Source organism: Cervus canadensis, chromosome 19 (assembly GCF_019320065.1).
Source record: "Cervus canadensis isolate Bull #8, Minnesota chromosome 19, ASM1932006v1, whole genome shotgun sequence".
Taxonomy (NCBI): domain Eukaryota; kingdom Metazoa; phylum Chordata; class Mammalia; order Artiodactyla; family Cervidae; genus Cervus; species Cervus canadensis.
In genome coordinates this window covers 19,720,637-19,741,271 of record NC_057404.1, presented here as the reverse complement: position 1 = coordinate 19,741,271, position 20,635 = coordinate 19,720,637, and the positions used below count along the sequence as shown (strand labels likewise).

The following is a 20,635-nucleotide window of genomic DNA, read 5'->3' as shown; positions in this document are numbered from 1 at the left end:
CTGCCAGGAGGCAACGAGAGACTCATTCTACCAGCATGCCATCAAAGCAATGCGGGAGACCTGGATTTGACCCCTGGGTTGGGAAGATCCCCTGGAGAAGGGAAAGGCCACCCACTCCAGTATTCTGGCCTGGAGAATTCCATGGACTGTATAGTCCATGGGGTTGCAAAGAGTCAGACACGGCTGAGCGACTTTCACAAAAAATTCACAAAAGGCATGAACAGAGATAAGTTTCCACTGCGGGAAACCTCTCGCTGGAGGATTTGAGATCGGACTGAAGGGCAGTTCATTGGCAGAGGTTGATGCCTCTGCCTTGGCATCACAGAAGCCAGCGGAATCCAACAGATGAAACTGTGAGGCCCACGCCATTGATTATGAGCTGGTGCCTATCCCTTTGAGCGCCTAGGGAGCTGACCACTCCTGTCAGCGAGGCATGTGCCTTCACTTGCTAAGCTGTGGGAACGGTACCCACCCACCACCTCCACTCAGCGCTAAGGTAGTCCTATCTCCTGGCTCCTGAAACTCCTCACCCTCACCCTCTTTAGCTTGTTCAGAGGCAGCACCTTGGATCAGCTTTTACTCTCTCCCTCCCAAGAGATGAATGCTGAAAGAACCACCTCACTGAACAAATGTACTTTGCTCATCCTTCTGTATTTTTTTTAATTTCTAAAGAATTAGCTGCTTGTTATTAAAAAAGAGAGAGACTCAAACAATGTAGGTTTATATAAAATAAAAAGTCCCCTCTCTCCCAGTCATTCTTTAATTGTAAAGGAAAACTATTGAAAGTTCGCTGTATGTACTTCTAGACTTTTCCTCAGCATAGATAACAATTCATTACACATCTATCTGCCTACATACATACATATTTTCTTTCCAAAAAGTTCCTATAGATTCAAACTCTCAACTTTTTTCCCTTATGAATATTTTTTATTGAAATTAGTTTAACATTGTGTTAGTATCAGCTGTAGAACAAAATGACTCATACATATTCTTGTTCTGATTCTTTTCCATGATAGATTATTACAAGATATTGAGTCTAGTTCCCTATGCTTATCTGTCAACTTTCTTTTTTAAATTAACAGCATACCACAAATACCTGTCCACAGCAGTCAGAAGCTTATTCTTCCTAAACTTTTAATAGTATTGCATTCTATAGCAGTGCTATTTGTCCAACCAGTTCTCTATTTTTAGCCTCTTGGGTTGCTTCCAGTGGTTTGGCTATAACCAACAACATGCCAATGAACATCCTTGAACATTTTCCTCTGCTCATCTGTTGGGATGGATCTGAATAATAACACCCTTTTCCATCAGGAGTCTGGGGCTCTTCTTTTGAATTTTCTCTCTGCAGAGTTGAGAGAATTCCATCCCATCCAACCATTAGACAGGGTGAGAACCTATTGCAGTGATTCAGTGTATACTGCAGCACTCGGATGGAGTTGCAAAATAAACCCTACTCCTACTTGTTCTTATATTTACTTTTAAATACATACTCATCTCCAATGCCCCTTTGTGCACACTCAGAGCAAAGCAATATTACCATTTTGTTAACGATTCATTCTGGCCTTACCTGCTTTGCCAAACACATAACTAAGATGATGAGTTTTGCCTGAGTAGCCACGGACATGGGCTTTGGGGACTCAAAGGAGAGAAGAGACTCCAAACTAAATGAAGCTCCAAATGAAACACTTGCCCTGCTGACATCTGGCACAGAACCCCAGAAATCATTAGCAGGATTGTCCCAGAAGCACAGATTGCTGGAGAATAACAATCAGGAGAGAGAACCTTCACAAAGTTCAAATCCTCAGCAAATGCACACACGCACACAAATTTGCAGGCTGAAACGAAGGCAGGTGGAAAAGCCTTCATTATTTCTTTTAGCTATTAAAATTCTTAACTCTCCCCCAAACATTACCAATCGGTACTTTCTCTACAAAAGAATCTAGACAGTTTTCTGCCCTTGTGGATATAATAATAAAATAATACTGCTAAAGGAAAACTGCTCATTTTGCACATTTTTTTAAAGTTTGCGTTTCAAATGTGGCACAAAATCAAAGCTCTGATGTCACTGGTGATATTGTAAAACTGGCTATCTAAAAATACATTTAATGAGACTGTTAATTTCACCCATCTGGTTTAGCATATGCATTTTTTTTCTAGTGGGTCTGTAACTAAAAAACATGTTTTGTTTATGGAGATTAATGGGGTAATGAAAAACAAACAAACAAAATAGAAATGGAGACATTTTCCCATTTTTCTTCCTTCCTACACGAGAGGCTAAGGAAACAAAAGGCACCACCAACATTAATTAACTCTCACTCTCGTCCCAGGAGCACAGTATTGTTTATTTTGCTCTTTTTTTCTTTTTTCCAGCAATACCACAAGGTCACCATTTGTGCGCTCATCATTAAAAGAGGCAAAAAGCAGAAAACGAGAAGGTAGCCGCCTACTGAAGGAGCTGAAGCCACATCTGATGGAGGATTTGGGAGAAAAAGGCAGGCTTGTTTATTCCTTGTGAGGGGAAAAAGACACATTAAGAAAGTCATTTTTGGTTTCAACCTTCCGAAAGGTATAATGTATCCAGAGAAGTTTGAAAAGGGGGAAAAAAACATGAAAGAAGAAAATATCATTTAACCAGAAAAGGAAAGATCTTCACTAAGTTTTACTAATTTTTTTTTTTAAATAGCGCATCTCTCATTTGCATTTGCATTTGATGAGCCCCACAGGGTTCCTGAGACTCAAAGTGGTGGCTTATTTCTCTCTCTGAAATAAACTATTTGTACTTTTCTGTCCTGTGTAGATTTTCTGGCTTTATACATGTCGTTTCTCTTCCTCCCTCCTCTTCTCCCCACTCCCTCCTTCTTTTTATCTCCTTCTCTGTGTGTATTTTTTTAAAACTATAATGTATACTTCCTTGAATTAAAAAAATAAGATAGGGGCCCTTTAAAGAAAAACAGCAAACACAGCTCTTAAATTCCAGAGTATCCTGGCATTGCTAAATAACACCATTGTGTTTCTACCCTTTTCATGCTCTGCATTTTAGTCTCCAAATAAACACTGCAAAAATATGAAGAGTTGGGGGGCTTCCCTGGTAGCTCAGACAGTAAGGAATCTGTCCACAAGGTGGGAGATGCGGGTTTGATCCCTGGGTTGAGAAGATCCCCTGCAGAAGGGAATGGCAACCCACTCCAGTATTCTTGCCTGGAGAATCCCCGCGGACAGAGGAGTCTGAGGGGCTACAGTCCATGGGGTCGCAAAGAGTCAGACATAACTGATGACTAACACTTTGACTTTCAGGAACAAGCTTGAGTGAAACTAGTGCAGCCAGCACCCCTCTGCATATTGCGAAGAGGAACCTCCTCTCCTGCATTCCACTCTCTGAAGCCTGGGGCAGGAGCCAGGCAGAGTCCTGCAGGAACAATGCAGATGGCCTCAGCCCTAGGACGGGAGCCCAGCCTCAGACCTGGCCTCCCCCTGAGGACCACTGAGGACCCCTGAGGCAGAACTCAGCCTCTCTGTAGCCACAGTCACCAGCTCTCACGGGCTCAGGACGCCCAGTCTGGCATGAAAAGAAGAAAGGGAGTCAACAGTGCTGGCCTCGGGGCACCTGTCTGGAGGGCGTGCTGGCCGCTCACCTGTCTCGCTTACCTGGCCCTCCCTGCCGGGGAGTCCCCCTGCACCTAGGCCTTTGTGTCCTTCCTTGCTCCTTCCTACCACGAGCAGTTCTCTGACTCAGAGCCCACACCTGGCTCTGCCATTCCAGCAGCCTCTTACCAGCCAGTCCCCACCATCTCTCTTCCCTGATTCCAGAGCCCATTCAAAGGGTTTCTGAATTCAAAGGGTTCCATTTTGTCAAGAAAGGTGTCAGAGGAGAGTGAAAGAAGCAGCCAGCATACCTCTTCAAGGATGAAAAGGTGTGCATACTGAAATACTACCAGCCTAGCGTCAGAAACAGCTAATAGGCGATTCTATGCTCTGAAAAGAGCCATTTTCCCAGAGAATTGGAGCTTCCCCAGGAAACAGCACAGAGGCTGGCCAATTAGAATGGTCCCCCTGAAGTCTTGAACGTGGGGTCTCGGTCAGATGTCCCCCAGAGCCTGGACTTCAGGACAGAGTGGCACAGTAGCATTCCCGGGCCACACGAGGAAATGAGGATGCAGAGCAGGGGCCCAGGAACGCCGGGAGGCGGGAAGGTTGGCTGCTACATCGGTATGCATCGCAGCTGGGTGCCCCAGGAGCACTGCCATCTCTAACTCAAAGGCATGCTGACTCCGGGAGGAGAGGAATGAGTCCTGGGCTGCTCCAGAGCGGGAACTACCAGTGGGGACAGCTGCATTTTCCATCAGGTTAGCACATCAGCTGTCACCATGCAAGAAGACTCCCAGCTCCGCACCCCCTGGCACTTGGCAGACCGTAGTGTGTGGGTCGGTGTACGCTTCTCATCACGGTCGCCCCAGGGCCCAGCGCCATGTTTGGAGGTTCTCAGGACATGGGTGCCAGGTTGGGTCTGCATGAACCTTCGGGCAGTTTCATATCCAGGCACCTGTAACACCTCAGCAACGAGGTTACAGATATATGGAGGCGAAAACCCTAAGGGCTGCATTTCGGGTATTCTTTTGTCATGCGTGTGCATATTCTAAGAAGGATTCTGGTCTACTTTTGCTAACAGGCAAGAGTTGGGAGACATCATTCTGCCTGACCTGGGAAACAGGACAGTGTTTTCAGAGCCAGGATGTCACCTCCTGAGGGAGAAGCAGACTAAAAATGTGTGAGAGAAAACAGAAAAATGTAGAGAAAAGGCAAATAGGCCATAGACTCCATCAGCCTGGATTGCTATAATGGCTTGGCTTTGAACTTGCATCTCCTGGAAGTCAAACTCCCTGTTCTCTCACACCCCCAAAAGATGTTTTTAGTACTTATAACGAGATCACTTGTTAATTTGGAGTATGTTTAGTGACTCAACAAATACTGAGGGTCTTCAAAGAAAGCCTAGATTTGAAGACATCTGAGCGCTGCTGTGGAACTAGACAGGCAAGTCAATATTGTAACTTGGTAAGATGGGTACTGATAAGGGGACACCTACACAATCGAAAGGAGTGTGGGGGAGATGGAGCTGACTGCCTAAGGGGACAGGAACGATGATGTGAAGAGGCTGACTTGGAACTTGAAGGCTTCTTGCAAGGCAGGCAAGCTGAGGTGCACAGGTGACTGAGATGTGTTCTTTGTGGGGAGTGGTGCGGAAATGCACTCTATCAGGTCATATGGAAGAAGGATTGATAACTCAGCAGCTAACCTATGTCCAGCATTAGTGCAGACACTGCGAAGTAATTGGAAGTGTCAGTGGGATACTGACACCTCTTGCAACACCCTGGACAAGCTTGCAGTCAAGCAAGTAATGGAGACACAGAGGACCAAGGACGTGTGTCTCAAGGCAGATGAGATGAGCTTTACGCGGGCGACTCTGTCTCTTAGGTCCGTAAGTTACCTATCTGTCCATGAATCTCTTTTATAGACACTGTCCCTTTATGAGAGTATTGCATTCTTCATTCCTATGAAACTAGACTTACCCTAGCAAATAAATTACAAATTATACCTCACACCTCTGAAAATGGCTACCATCAAAACCCCAGAGAATCACAAGTGTTGGTGAGAATGTGGAGAAATTGGAACCCTCGTACACTGTTGACAGGAATGTAAGATGGTGCAGCCCGTATGGAAAACGGGATAATGGTTCCTCACGAGATTAAATGTAAAATCATCATGTGATCCAGCAAGCCCACCTTTCAGTATACAGCCTAAAGAATTGAAAGCCAAGTCCTCAAGAGATGCTTGTACATTACTTTCAAAGAAGCACTATTCAAAATAGTGCACCTGGGGAGGGGGAGGCAACCCAAGTGTCCATCCACAGATGAATGAATAAACAAAATGTGATCTAGACATGCAATAGAATATTATTCAGCCTTAAACAGGAAGGATATTCTGAGAGAGGCTCCAGCATGGGCAAACTTTGAGGACTTTATGTTAAGTGAGATAAGCCAGTCACACAAGGACAAATACTCTATGATTCCACTCATATGTGGTCTCTCAAAGAATCACATGCATAGGCAAAGAAAGTAGAATGGTGGCCACCAGGGGGCGGCGTGGGGAACTGTGGTCTAAAGGCGGATACTAGCGGTGGTAGTCACTCAGTCATGTCTGACTCTTTGCGAACCCATGGGCTGTAGCCCGACAGTCCTTTGTCCATGGAATTCTCCAGACAGGAGCACTGGAGTGGGCTGCCATTCCCTTCTCCAGGGGAATCTTCCCAACCCAGGGATCAAACCCGGGTGTCCTGCATTGCAGGCAGATTCTTTACCGTCTGAGCTACCAGGAAAATCCCTCTAAATGAGTACAGAGTTTCAGTTTTGCAAGATGAGAAAGTTCTAGAATCTTTTGTGCCACAATGTGAACGTACTTAACACTACTGATGGTGGTGGCGGTTTAGTCACTAAGTCGTGTCCAACTCTTGTGACCCTACCGGACTGTAGCCTGCCAGGCTCCTCTGTCCACGGGATTTTCCAGGCAAGAATACTGGAGTGGGTTGCCATTTCCTTCTCCAGGGGATCTTCCCAACCCAGGGATCAAACCTGGATCTCCTGCATTGCAGACAGATTCTCTACCAACTTAGCTACGAGGGAAGCCCTTACACTTATAAAGGGTGACGATGTGGAATTTTAAATTATGTGCATTTTACCACAAAAAATTTTTTAAATTACAGTCCTTAAAGAGTGATAGTGTAAATACTTGATTTTCTCTTCTGTAGTAGAAAAGTAGAGCTCAATCTTTGGGGAACAAGTAGGAGGTGGTGACCACGCCTGAGCTCCCCGGGCAGAAAGCAGAGGACACTCCAACTGATTGTGAGGAAGCACAATTAGCTCTGTACCCCATGCACTGTGCCCATGGCTCCTTTGAAGCGATGATCCATCTAAAATCACATGGTGCCGGTGCGTGGGGATACACTCACATCTGAAGTGTGCACGTACAACAGCCTGGCAGTGCAGTTGGCGGTGCGTGTGAGGCGATGCTGCCAAGAAAGTGGTGAGTCTGTCACAAAGAACGAGAAATTGCAAGCCATTGTCTGTTGCTGTCATATGTATTTTTTAATGCCAGGAAAAAAATAATTCCACCAATTAATTCTATTTGTGGGAACTATGGGAGCTGATGTTTTTCTTTGCATTTAACCTAAGTCACTCTCACTCAAAACATGGCCCCATCTTTGTTCTATCCTGGCTCATGGGGTCCACTTGTCTAGGGAATGAATGAATGGAAGGTTGTGATACAAGTGACTTAACTTATTCCCACAGTTGCATTCCTTTATCTGTGCCCCTGCACCTACTCTGTTTCTACATCAAGAATTTTGAGCAGCCAACATCTGATCCTTGAGTCTGTTCCTGTAGCTTATCTCAGATACGAGAAATGTAATCTGATGAGGATATTCTAGAAAAGTCTATCAGTCAACAGGACGAAACAGCTCAGGCTGACAGCAGAAAACACAATACAAACACAGTTCCTATCGACTAGAGTTATCCAAAGCACTCCAAAGCCAGCTAGACACCCACCGCAGGATAAACTTGGAAGAAAAGGTATGTGAGGAAGTGGGAAGAGAAACATAGTCACACCAGTCTGACTACTCTTCTTTCTATAGGGCCAGAGTAAAGGTGTGTAAGTAATCTTTAATTATCTTTTTTTACCCTCAACTTACAAAATCAAATTTCCTTCATTGTCTCAGGATTGTTAGAAACTGGGCATGATGTGTGACACCAGTCTCTCTCTAGGATTAGGCAGGCAGAATATCTGGTTAACGATGATTGCCCCAAGTAAGGGCAGTGTGCCAGGCAGAGATGAATTTTAATGAGGAGTGTAGGCTCTACCTCTGCAGAAAGCTCCCAGTTCCCGCAGATGGGACAACATAAACTAGACGTACAGGGGCTGACAGAATGGGGGTCTGAGGTTGGTTCTGGAGACTTGCCTACGCTGTCTGCCCCCATCCCTGTCCCACCTGCTCCTGGGCCTCAGGAAGTGGCAGGGAGAGGCGGGATGCAGGTGGCCCCGTGCCTGGGGAGGCAGAGGCCCCTCAGGGTACGTTCATTGCTGCTGATGTACGCAGACTTGGCACCGGCGGGACTCACCTGGCTGGCTGGGCACCAGCAGTGAGCCTCGAAGCGGCAAACCCAGCTCTGCGCCCCCTCTCCCCCCAGGGATGGGGCAGCTGCATGCATTTCTCTGCTGCCATGTGACAGTCCCCCAGCACCACAGCCCATCAAGTCTCAACGTTCGGGGGCTCATGATTTGGGTTTTTAATGAGCTCCCTTTCTAGGCCTCCACGGAGAATAAAATCATTCCACATTCTTTAAATGAAACTTCTGAGCTGTAAAAATAACACAAAAACATTCTTTATTGAGAGTATTTGCTTTAAAAAGAATGTTTTGTGAAAAATGATTCATTCCTGCTCCCAATCAGCAAAACTATATTTAAACATATCCGAAATCTCATGAGACTAGTTTTCAGGTGGATGTTGTCTTTGCCTGTTTAGCCTACACCTTCCAACATGTTTCTCCTTCTTCTATTCACCCAACTTGGGGGGCAACTCCACCATCTCCCAGAAGACCCATGAAGACCAGGTAATAACAGATTAACATGTACACAACAACAGTGATTCTCAGCTGGGGGCAGCTTGGCCTCCTGGGGGACACTTGGCAACGTCTAGAGACATTTTTGGTTGTTACACTTGAGTGGATGTGGGGGCATGGGAGGAGACAGAGTGCCACTGATACCCAGTGGGTGGAGATCAGAAATGCAGCTAATCATCCTCCAAAGCACAGGACAGACCCTTCACAACAAAGAATTATCCAGTCCTGAACGTGAGCAGGGCCAAGATTGAGAAATGCTGTTTACATGGGGTTTACTAAGTGCCAATACTCTAAGTATAAATTCATTTAAATCAACACTAGGGGAGACAGACTCCTGTTTGTCATCCCCATTTTGCAGATGAGGAAACGTAAGTCTCAGATAAATAAAGTGGCTTGCCTAAGATCACACAGCTAGTAAGGACTAAGTTAAAGTTGGAACCAGGGGCTTCCCTGGTGGCTCAGTAGTAAAGAATCCACCTGACAATGCAGGAGACATGGGTTTGATCCCTGGTCCAGGAAGATTCCACAAGCCTCGGAGCAACTTAGCCTACGCACCACAACTACTGAAGCCTCTGTGCTCTAGAGCCCATGCTCTGCAACGAGAAGCCACTGCTAAGGAGAAGCCTGTGCACCACATCTAGAGAGTATCCCCCAATCACCACAACTAGAGAAAAGCTTGTGCAGCAAGGAGGACCCAGCACAGCCGAAAATAAACATTAATAAATAAAATTAGGAGAAAATCAACCCCAGGGTCACTTCCTCCAGGAAGCCTACCCTGAATACCCTAGACTTCTAAGTAGAACTGACCACTCCCTTTGTGCAGTTGTCAATTACTCCCATAGCTTTTATTTTTTTAAATACATGACGATTTTTCTTTGCTTTCAAGTCTGTCCCTCACAGGCAGAAACCTTGAATTATTTTACTTAACTCCGCAGTCTAGCCAAGTAACTGAGCAGTCACTCAGCAAATATCAAATGAACCAAAGATGAAATATCTTTTCTGGTTTGAATTCTTTCAAGATAGGGTGAGGGTGAGTCACTATCTGCAAAGAGAATCTATTCCACTGGACGCTCCCATTTTTAGAAAGTTCTTAAGCGAAGCAGAAATCAGTTTCTGCATTGCCTTGACTCAAGGGTCTGATCAGATGCCCAGGAACACCACAGGCTCTCATAGTCACTAAAATAATTCTCATCATCCTCCTTATCATTCCCTTCCCCAGGCTGAACACCTCCAGCTTCTCTCCTCTTCCCAACAGGCACTGTTTCCAGATCCCTCAGAGTCTAACAGTGTGTACTTAATTACTATGCAAACCATAATGGCAATGGACCTAAGCTGGCCACATGTGGGAAATATACACAGACTCCTGAAATGCTGCTTGAAAATACTTCAAGTCAGGGGTGAGATCCATGATGGAGGCAACAGGAAGTGCTCACCTAGAGCAGGAGGGGCTGCAGATGGACAAAACCCGTCTGTGCCAACCACTCACCTCTGAGCTCGCTGCCACTCAGGAACTGAGGCCCAGCATCGCCAGATCTTTGGATATTTTGACAAAGGCTAGAAATTTGTACTTTTATATGTTTTTAGACACTGGTCACTAATTTTTTAAAAAACTGACAACAATGTGTATGCCAGAGCAACCACATTTGGGGGTCAGGTCTGGCAGTCGGCTGTTTGCTTTTGGCCTTGGCTTTGCATGAAGACTTGCTCAAGTGATTCCTAAATTTAAGTTTTTCTATTTAGTGTCACAAATGTGCACAGGTATATCGAGAGTGGTGGACATACAAGGGCAGAATTTAAATTTGAAATTAAGCTAGAACACTAGTGTTAAAAATAACTTCAAGGTATAAATCACTAAAGAAGGTGAGGGAAAGCAGAAAAGCAGAGACCTTTCTAACCCATGTCCAAAGACAAGGCATGGACTCAATTACCTGTCACCGAACTCAGCTCCAACAAAGCCTGGAACAAACTTCGATGCTTGGCTCTTAGCTCCTTCTCCCAGGGGAAGGCTCTGCACGTCGAGGGCCGCCCATATCTGAGTTTCAGGTCCAGGTAGGAATTTCGGAGGTTGCCTACAGGAAAGGGAAGCCCCAGGTACTGTTAGAGGGAAGGGCTTGCCTCCCTAAATCCCTTCCTCTAAGATGAACCAGGAATAAGGCGTCAGACTTAAAGCTTCCTGGACGTTGGTTTGGATACATCAGGGATTTGAAATTGGCTACGATGCCTCTGCCTCGAGGTCACAAATTCAAAGCCTCGTCCAAGGGAAATGTGCCAAAGTTGCTGATAGCTGTTGAATAATTCTACAGAATCAGCAGCTGGCCTCGGATGGGTCCCCAAGAGGCCAGTATCTAGGCCATTTTGTTGGCAGTGTGAACCGAGAAGCAAAGCCCAGGGACCCCAGGGAATCGAGGCAGCAGAAGACGTTAGAAAAGTCCTCCCAATGCCACCACACAGATCAGCATGCAAGACCGGCCTTCTGACTCCGGGTATCTCTCCTGAAATTACATCAGCTATCAAAATCAGTTTCTTTCCTGTTTGGGATATTACTATTCTATATATCTTCCCCCTCTTCTGACAGCATCATATTTTCTGGATGATTCAGCGGTGAAAGCGGCAGCTGGGGGACTAGTATGGCCTATTCTTAAATTAAATTGCAGAAGTGCTGCCTTTCCACACTTACCTATCATCATCTCTAATCACTTCCCAGGACCATTTTATGTGAACCCTATCAGAATGGGGTATTGTGCAAGAGGCATCTATCCCTCCATGGCCTGAAATGGGAAGTTCAGCTGTGGGGATGGTGCGATATCTTGGCAGGACTGAAATACTCAATTTGCTTTTGCTGATGGCAAAGGTCCCACAGGAATTTCTCTTCCAGAAGGAACATATGTGACTAACTCTAGTGCCACCATACTATGCAAGAAGATCTACAGACAGAGAAATTTGTAAGTGCTAGGTCCAAGCTGGAACGTTGGAAGACGAGATGAGTTTTATAACAGGTACACCCTCCATATGAATGAAAGGATGTCCATGCAAATATGGGCAAGCATGAAAACACTCTATTTGAAATTCATTCCTTCTGTTGAAAAATTACCAATGTCTTCCAGAATGAGTCAATTTCAAGGATTTAAAAAAATTAAACCCAGCCCCTAACAACAAAGCCATTGTTCAACATTTCTGAAAGCTAATATTCAGATATTAATGGCCCAAGACAAAAGTGCACCGATGGGGAAACATTTCTAATGATTAATTTATTTTCCAATTCATTTTTATTTTCTTAGACTGGCCTAAGATCGCATTATGGATGGGAATAATACAATTTGAGGCTCAAAACACTCTCATTTATATTCTTAAACTAAATTACAGCTGCTTGAAGCTATGAGGCAGCCTTGGGTTCCTGCTGAGTGTTGGTCCTGTTGGGATCTAGGTAGAAGGCACACTTTCATTTGCATCAATCTATGTGAAGTCATACTTGTCCCCACTGATCAAGTCACATGTGTTCTATTTCAGCCTGCTGAGGAAGAAGCCTTCTCAGGCTCAGATGGTGAAGAATCCACCTGTAATGAGGGAGACCTGGGTTCGATCCCTGGGTCAGGAAGATACCCTGGAGAAGGGAATGGCAACCCACTCCAGTATTCTTGCCTGGAAAATCCCTGGCAGGCCCCAATCCATAGGGTCGCAAAAAGTCAGACATGACTGAGTGACTAACACACTCACAGAAAGAACCCAAACATGTTGATACAAATGCCCAGAGCCAAAACTTGCTCTCCTTAAGTTCAATACTTACACGCTTCTTGTCCCCTGTCCCCCTGCTGCACCGTGGATGTGTACACAGACACTATTTCTTGAACTTCAGCACACCTTTCGTAATATAACTTGATTTGTTCAGAAAGTTGCTTCTCAAGGAGGGGATTGAAAATCTACAAGAGGGCAAGAAAACGTAAGGAACAACTGTCATCAAACGCCCATGGATACCTATGCTGGATTTCCTTCTCCCAGTGATAGCCCCAAGTTGGCTTGTTTGTACACAGATTGTCCTCTCTGGATTCTCAAAAGAAGGGTGCTACCAGGAATTGAAGGGCATGCCAGCTCTGATCGCTTCCCTCTAGCTTCTTTTTTGTAGCATCTTCTCGTCTGCAGAGCTTCTTAAATGTTAGGATTTCCCAGAGACCAGATCTCCATGCTCTCTTCTTCCCCACTGCTGCATTCTGTCCCCAGAGATCACATTCATCTCCCCAGAGTTCCCAAAGGTCACCAAGTCTAACCATGATGCACCTGCTCCTGGCAGCCCTCCTCTCCTTTTCTTAAGCTTGGAAGGCTCCTGCTCAACTTCTAAGAATTAGATCCAAGGTCATCACTTCAGGGCTGCCTCCCTAGCAGCCCACCCACTTTCACACGAGTACCCAAGCAGATGAGCCTGTCTCAGTACTCCCAAACACTGTGTTCATGTCTAAATGAAAGCATAGACCCCATACTTTCATGACTTAACTGTTTAAAACCCAGGCAGGGAGCTCCTCAAGACCAGAGGTCTTATCTCAACTCAGTGGTTTTCAAAATGCAGATTGTGATCCATTATCGGAGGGTCATGACATTATTTCAGTGGTTTGTAACCAGCAGTGATTTTGTTTTTTATGAAGCAGAACACAAAATATCAGAATACACTGAACATAACAAGGGTCTGTGTTCTTAGTAAAATTCTTCTTTCAGTTTTGTGTTTATACATTTATGTGTGTGTATGTACATGCATATATATATATATATATATATATATAATATATAGGTACTGTATATGTATGAATATGTATGTACTGCTCATGCTTTTAAAACGGATTTTTCTTAATTGTAGATCACCTTCAAAAAAAAGTTTGAAATTCACCAATTTAATTCATCTTGGATGCCTCAGCATCTTGCATAGAGCCTGGCACATAGTAGGTGCTTAATAAGTACTGGTTGCATAAATGAACAAATGAATTTCACTTTTTTCCTCTTCTAGAGATTTCTCAGCAGAGGCTCTAAGATGACCTATTGCCCATGGGCGATAAGGTGCCCCATTTTTCCTAACTGATTTTACCTAGTAACTCCTGATTTTCCCAGAACAAACTCCACAAGGTCATGAGAATGAAAAAAAAAATATTCCCTTTTCAGGTATCCAGCGATCTCCTTACCAAAGCACAAAAAGCAACCAGGGTGAAGGTTCCCATGTGGGACAGCCCTCCTCTAGCTGCTAGCCCTGCTGGAGCTGGCCTGGAGACTTGGACAATTCCATTCTATTCGTGGGTGGGTTTTGGACTTGAGAATTCAATTCTGACTACAGGGCCCTCTATGATCTCTGCAACTGCAGTTCACCCCACCCAGTATGAGCTGAAGGCCTGTTTCTGGAGAAAGCAGTATGCAGAACCAAGAGTCTAATTTCCTGGAGTGTCTCCTCTTCTGATACTTTAAATAATAGCATATAAAAGAAGTTTTACCAAATAACTAAGCTTCTCTCCTTTCATTAGCTTAATCACTGGATAGGCAACAGCCTGATAAAAATCGACTCTATAATTAAGCTACTAGTTATTAAAACAGAGGAAGTAAATGGTTTCCATTTTATGAGTACTAAATGAACCAAACGTTAACAAAAATCTATTATTGCGTTTGCAGGGGGGAAAAGCCTCAATATTAATTATGTTTGGTGACAGAGCCGATGCGAGGTCTGGCATGGATAAATCTTTTGTTTGCACTGGACTGAGTTCCATGTTCCTGAGCTACCCGCCCATCACCCATAAGCACCCGAATACGCCTTGGTCCCCCGGGCTTACCCGTGCAGGGTGCAGAGCGTGGAGGCGATAGTACTTCAGGGGTCCAAAAAACCCTTCAATGCCGGCCACGTACCTGCTCCCTCCAATAATGAAGTACCCAGAGGTGTCATTATAATGAAAATCCTCACGGAAGCTAGAAAAGTACAAAGGATTAAGAGAGCTCTGGGTTTGAACAGATTTTTTAAAAGACTCTTTGATTAACCCTCCTTGATTTAAAACCCCAAATTTCCACAAACCCTTTACTCTGGATTCGAGAAGATGAGATGATGGTGGGGTCAGGCAGGCTTGAGCTAAGATCCCAACTCTGCTGTTTACCAGCTGTGTGACCTTGGATCAGTTGCTTAACCTCTCTGAGATTGAGGCTTCTCATTAGTAAAAATGATAATTCCTCTCTTACTGGGTTGGTAAAAGGATTAAGTAGATGCAAAGACATAACATACAGCATCTATTAATAGCTAAGTGCCTTGCCCACCATAAATATTCAATGAAAGTGAAAGAAAAAGTGTTAGTTACTCAGTCATATATGACTCTTTTCAACCCCACGGACTGTAGCCCACCAGACTCCTCTGTCCAGGGAATTCTCCAGGCAAGAATACTGGAGTAGGCAGTCATTCCCTTCTTCAGAGAATCTTCCTGACCCAGGGATCGAATCCAGGTCTCCTGAATAGCAGGCAAATTCTTTACTGAAAACATACAGCATCTATTAATAGCAAAGTGCCTTGCCCACCACAGATATCCAATACATGCCAACTATTGATATTGGTGAAACTGTTTAGAATCACTGGATTTATGCGCAATTGCTAATCTTAAATAGAAATATTTTACTCTAAAAGAAAAAAAGAAAATTTGTTGAGGTGAAGAAGGTGAATGTGGGAAAAATAAAAACACAACCTATTAGATAAGAAACAAGGTCAAATTCAGAGTTAGGAGAAGGAGGCCATAGCAAGGTCAAAGGACTTGGCCAAAGATGAGAGGTCAGCACAGATGACGTATTGGAAGTCCCCTTTGTCTTGAAAGGCTCAAAGGATCAGGAAGGAAAATGGAGGAGGAAAATGGGTTGACATGAATAAAATGCATAAAGCTGTTTCTGGCAGCATTGTTTACATCCACCAAAGACTGGAAAAGTCCAGGTGTCTGTCAGTAAGGACTGGTACCCACACCATTCAATGGGTCTTAGGCATGAGCTCTTCTATTACATAGTTTAAAAAAGAACAAAAAGCTCTGGAGAAATATTTAAAATACACTGTTAAGTGAAAAAGATAAAAACGTTAAGAGCAGAATAACACATATACATTTTGTCCAAGAAAGAGAAGAATGGATTGTTTTGTATCTGCATTTACAAAAACTCTGGAGAGAGATATATAAGAAACTAATAAAAAGTATTTCCCCCTGGCATGAGGGTTAGGGGATGGAGTGGATGGGGGCAGAGACAGAAGCAAAACATCTAACTATAGACCTTTTCATATAGTTTTGGTTTTTCTACCATGCGCATTTACTACCAACTGAGAAAGTAAAATAGGCGTGGGTGGACAAGGTGCCATAGGAGCATATGTGAACAGCAAGGGGGGGTCAAGGCAGGCATCAAGTGAGAAGCCAGGCAGAGACGAAGGCGCCAGGGAGGGCAGATGGCAGAAGGGAAGGACACAGCTCGTCAGGCAGGCTGCCAGGAGCAAGGGGCCAGGGTGAAGCAGACAGGACAGAGCGGCCACCAGTGGCTGGGACAGAAGCCAGGCCATCCGGGGTCATCCCAGGAGAGAGGATGGGCGGACTGTCAGCCAGAAACCCGACCCTGAGCAGGTACTCCTGGCTGGAAGGAAGACACAAAGGTGAAGAAATGGGCACTGACAGCATCACCCTATGGAGGCCAGAGGGAACCCTTGGAAATCAGCTTTCTGCAAAGGCAACTAATGTGGAAAAGAAATGCTTTACTGCCTGCTATTTCTTTTTCCAGAATCTTAGGATTGAAGGGTCCTGAGAAGATGATGGTCTCTTCTTCTTCTTTTTTAAAAGCAGGACCACAAAGTTATTATGAGAGTGGTGAACTGATTCTGCTTCTTAAGACCCTTGAAAGATTTGAACATTCCAACTACCCTCATGAGGAGGTAATACCAGCACTTGATGGACACGAAGCAACACTTCTGAAGTAGAAGCTTCCATGACAGAACTCTGCTTAACCAGCTCACCTGCTCACCTCATGGCCCATCCCTGCAACATAATGGATACTAGCCAGCTGAGGTTACTCTCTGGAACCCTCATATTCTCATTTTTAAATGAAGACAATATTAGTACCTATCTACAGGTGGCACTAGTGGTAAAGAATGTGCCAATGCAGGAGACATAAGACATGTGGGTTCAGTGTTGGGTCAGGAAGATCCCCTGGAGGAAGGCATGGCAACCCACACCAGTATTCTTACCTGGAGAATCCCCATGGACACAGGAGCCTGGCGGGCTCCAGTCCATAGGGTTGCACAGAGTCAGACACAGCTGAAGTGACTTGGCATGCACGCACGCACAAGGTCACTGGGAGAAATTAGCATTTAGACAAAGCATTTATAATGATGCCTGGCACATAGTAGGCGCCATAACCGTTAACTACAGTTATTATTATTAACTTAGTCCACTCTAGTACTTTTGCTGCCATTTGTTGAGTTGTATGCTTACCAAGAGTAAGAAATGAAAAAGTGACAGTCACTCAGTCATGTCAGACTCTGGGACCCCATGAACTGTAGCCCACCAGGCCCCTCTGTCCATGGGGTTTCCCAGCCAAGAAAACTGGAGTGGGTTGCCATTTCCTCCTCCAGGGACCAAACCCTTGTCTCCTGCAGGGCAAGTAGATTCTTCACCGTCCAAGCCAACAGGGAAACCTCTCACTCACTTTCACTTTTTTCGTGCTTACCAAGAATAAGATGTGTTTGTTCCTAAACCTGTTTGGTCATTGTAACCCTACAATGTAATTAAATCTTATGTAATCCCAAAAGCATGGAGAAGAAAGAGATGTTCATTCTTTAAAAACTAAGTTGAATATTTTGGGTAGACTCAGTAAAGAATGGTTACTAAAAAAGCTCTTATGGAATTAGGACAGCTGGAAAAGGCTGAGAAAAGAAACTGAAGAAATCTTGATGAATCTTGGGCTTCGATGGTTTCACAAGTGTCTTTGTTTTCTTTTCATTTGGAAGAAACAGAAATTGGGTACCGTTTATGCCAGAAAGATCACAAGAAACTCCAATCAGTAGATCCATACTCAAAGGCAAGGCTGTAACTAGAAAGACTGGCAAATGAATGTACATATCCATTGTTTCAATTAAAATAAAATGCTTATGGAATATTTTTATGGATCTTTGCTTTAACTGAATTCTCAATTGATCAATAAATTACTTTATCCCTATGGTACTAGCTTGTAATTTTTTGTCATTATTATAATACAACTAATAGATCCTTTCAGTTCCATCTCCCTCCACATTTTTCTTCTGTAACATTCTCAGTGGCTGCATCGAGATTGTAAGAAATTCCTTGCACTGTGCATTGTTTGATGGTCATCAATTTTGCTGACATAAAAGCTGAGCTAGATGGTTCGAAAGCCCAAGCCTGTCCTTTCTGCACGCAAGCATCAGACGCGCTGGCAAGCTATCTTTACTCTTATCTGGACATAGGAGAGTGCCCTGGTTTATTACTGTGAAGGAACCGGCAGTGGGAACGGATTGCCTCCATCGTTAAATAGGCTTCACTCAAAATTAGGGAACAGCTTTGGCTCAAGGGTTCCATAGCAGGGGAACTTAGAGCCTCAAATGAGCCTCTTACCCCTTAAAGTAATTCTCATCTTAAGTGTCACTTCAAATATAATTGTTTAAAATCTGTCTTCCCTGCGCTAGAATTTTTGGCTCCACAAAGGCAGGGATGGATTGTATTCTTGTTCATTGTTTTATTCCCAGAATCCAGCACTGTGTCAGGCATGTGGTAAATATGTTGGATGAATGAATATATACTGGATAGATAAATGGATGGATGAATGAATTCAACAGAAGACAGGTCTGCAATTGTCACTGCAGCTTTTCATGCAGGGCAGGACTGTACTTCTCAGCACTTAATTACTGATCTTCCTATACCACTTTTGTAGGATAACAGCTATCATTATGTTTACATTATGAGAACAAATAAAAGGAGGATTAGGAGACTTTCCTTGGAACACCTATAAACACCTGAAATATTTGATGTGTAAAGCGTACTGACTTGGCCCATTCTGAAATCTCTCTGGTAAATGATATTTCAAAAATATCTAACCACAGGAATTCCAGGTGGACCCAGGATTAACTCTTTAGTTGTTCTATTGATGGTGGTGGTAGTGGGGGTACCCCAGGGGTACAGGATGAGCAGCTGAGATGGTGGTGAAGGGCAGTCTTGGGCCTGGATACTGCCAGTATGCCCAAGTAAGGAACCATTTCAAAGCTTTCACTGGGATGTTGAGTTGGTATGTACCTGAACATCAGTCTTGAACTCTGGAATCCTATGTGATCATACTGGTTCTGTCTTTACCTAAAATTTTGTTATTTTGTGAATGTTCTTGGTGGCCCAGTGGCTAAGACTCTGTATTTCCATCATGGAGGGCCTGGGTTCAATCCCTGGTCAGGGAACTAGATCTCACATGTAGCAACTAAAAAGATCCCACATGCCACAACTAAGACTCAGCACAGCCAAATAAATATTAAAGAAAATTCTGTTACTTTGTGCATCAAGGATTCTTTACATTAATCCTGATTTTTAAAACACTGTGTTAAATGTTATTTATTATGAAGATTGTTACGAGTTGAATTGTGCCCTCTGTAAAATGCATATGTTGAATCTGAACCCCCAGTATGGATAGGCCCTTATTTGGATATATGGTCATTGCAGATACAGTTAGCTAAGATGAGATCGTGCTAGAATAGGGTGGACTTTAATCCAGTATGATTGGTAAACCTTAGAAAAAGTGGAAATTTGGACAAAGACAGACACACAGGGAAAATGTCATGGGAGGATTGGAGTTATGCTGCCACAAGCCAAGGAACTATTAGAAGCTGGAGAGAAGCTTAGAACAGCGCTTTCCCTAGAGCCTGCAGAGAGAGCGTGGCTCTGCCAACACCTAGATCTTGGCCCTCCAACCTCTATAACTGAGAGGCAATAAATTTCTCTTGCTTAAAGAGGTGATGCTAGAGGTAAAGAACCCTCCTGCCATTGCAGGAGACATAAGAGACACAGGTTCCATCCCTGGGATGGGAAGATCCCCTGGAGGAGGGCATGCCAACCCACTCCAGTATTCTTGCCTGGAGAATCCCATGGACAGAGGACCCTGGCAGGCTACAGTCCAGGGGGTTGCAAAGAGTCGGACATGACTGAAGTGACTTAGCACAAGTCATTCAGTTTGTGGTACTGTGTTCTGGCAGCCTTGGCAAAATAACATAATCACTAAGTTTTGGGGGGGGCCTCCTTAAATTTTACGTGGAACGTGCCCTCCTCTCCTTACCCCAGTCCTAGCTCAGGATCTTACTGTGATTCATCCACTCATGTCAGCAGCTACAGTTTGGGGATTTAAGAAGAAAGGAAGCCTTGACATAGAAAATGAAAAAAAAAAAAAGCTTATGAAATTCAATTGGTTGTCAAAAGTGTCTGAGGTTGGAAATGGGTGTCAGGGGAGAAAGGGCAGGTATTATTTTAGACTCTACATCCTGAAATGCAAACTCTTAATTTCTGGGTCAGGACTTCCCTGGTGGTCCAGTGGTTAAGAATGCAACTGCCAACACAAAGGACACAGGCTTGCTCCCAGGTCCAGGAAGATTCCACATGCCACAGGCAACTGTGCACCAGTTTTTGAACCCGTGCGTCCTAAAGCCTGTGTTCCACAACAAGAGTGGCCACCGAGATGAGATGCCCGAGCGCTGCAGCTAGAGAGTAGCCCCCACTCGCTGTAAGTAGAGAAAGTCCACACAGCAACGAGGACCCAGCACAGCCAAAAATACATAAGTATATAAATAACTTTTAAAAACCATTTTTGGGGCAGAACAGGGCGCTTGAAGAGATTTCCAAAGGGGCCACACATCATCTGTCTCTCCAGAGTAAACTCCCTGACTTTCCTATTCTCAAAGTCTTCATAGAAGAGCCCGTGGTCACCCATTACATAACAAAACTCCTGTCTATTGA

The 20,635-nt window shown here is 44.3% G+C and overlaps 1 protein-coding gene across 2 annotated transcripts in view; it reads right to left on the bottom strand.

The window, feature by feature from the left end:
- SEL1L3 (SEL1L family member 3) overlaps window positions 1–20,635 on the bottom strand; it is a 108,188-nt gene that overhangs the window by 49,165 nt on the left and 38,388 nt on the right. For both annotated transcript variants that reach the window (XM_043438656.1, XM_043438657.1), the window contains exons 7-9: window positions 14,465–14,597; window positions 12,451–12,583; window positions 10,595–10,735 (exon numbers count right to left, since the gene is read on the bottom strand). In XM_043438656.1, coding sequence (XP_043294591.1) covers window positions 10,595–10,735; window positions 12,451–12,583; window positions 14,465–14,597 — 407 coding nt within the window. The remainder of the gene's footprint in view (window positions 1–10,594; window positions 10,736–12,450; window positions 12,584–14,464; window positions 14,598–20,635) is intronic.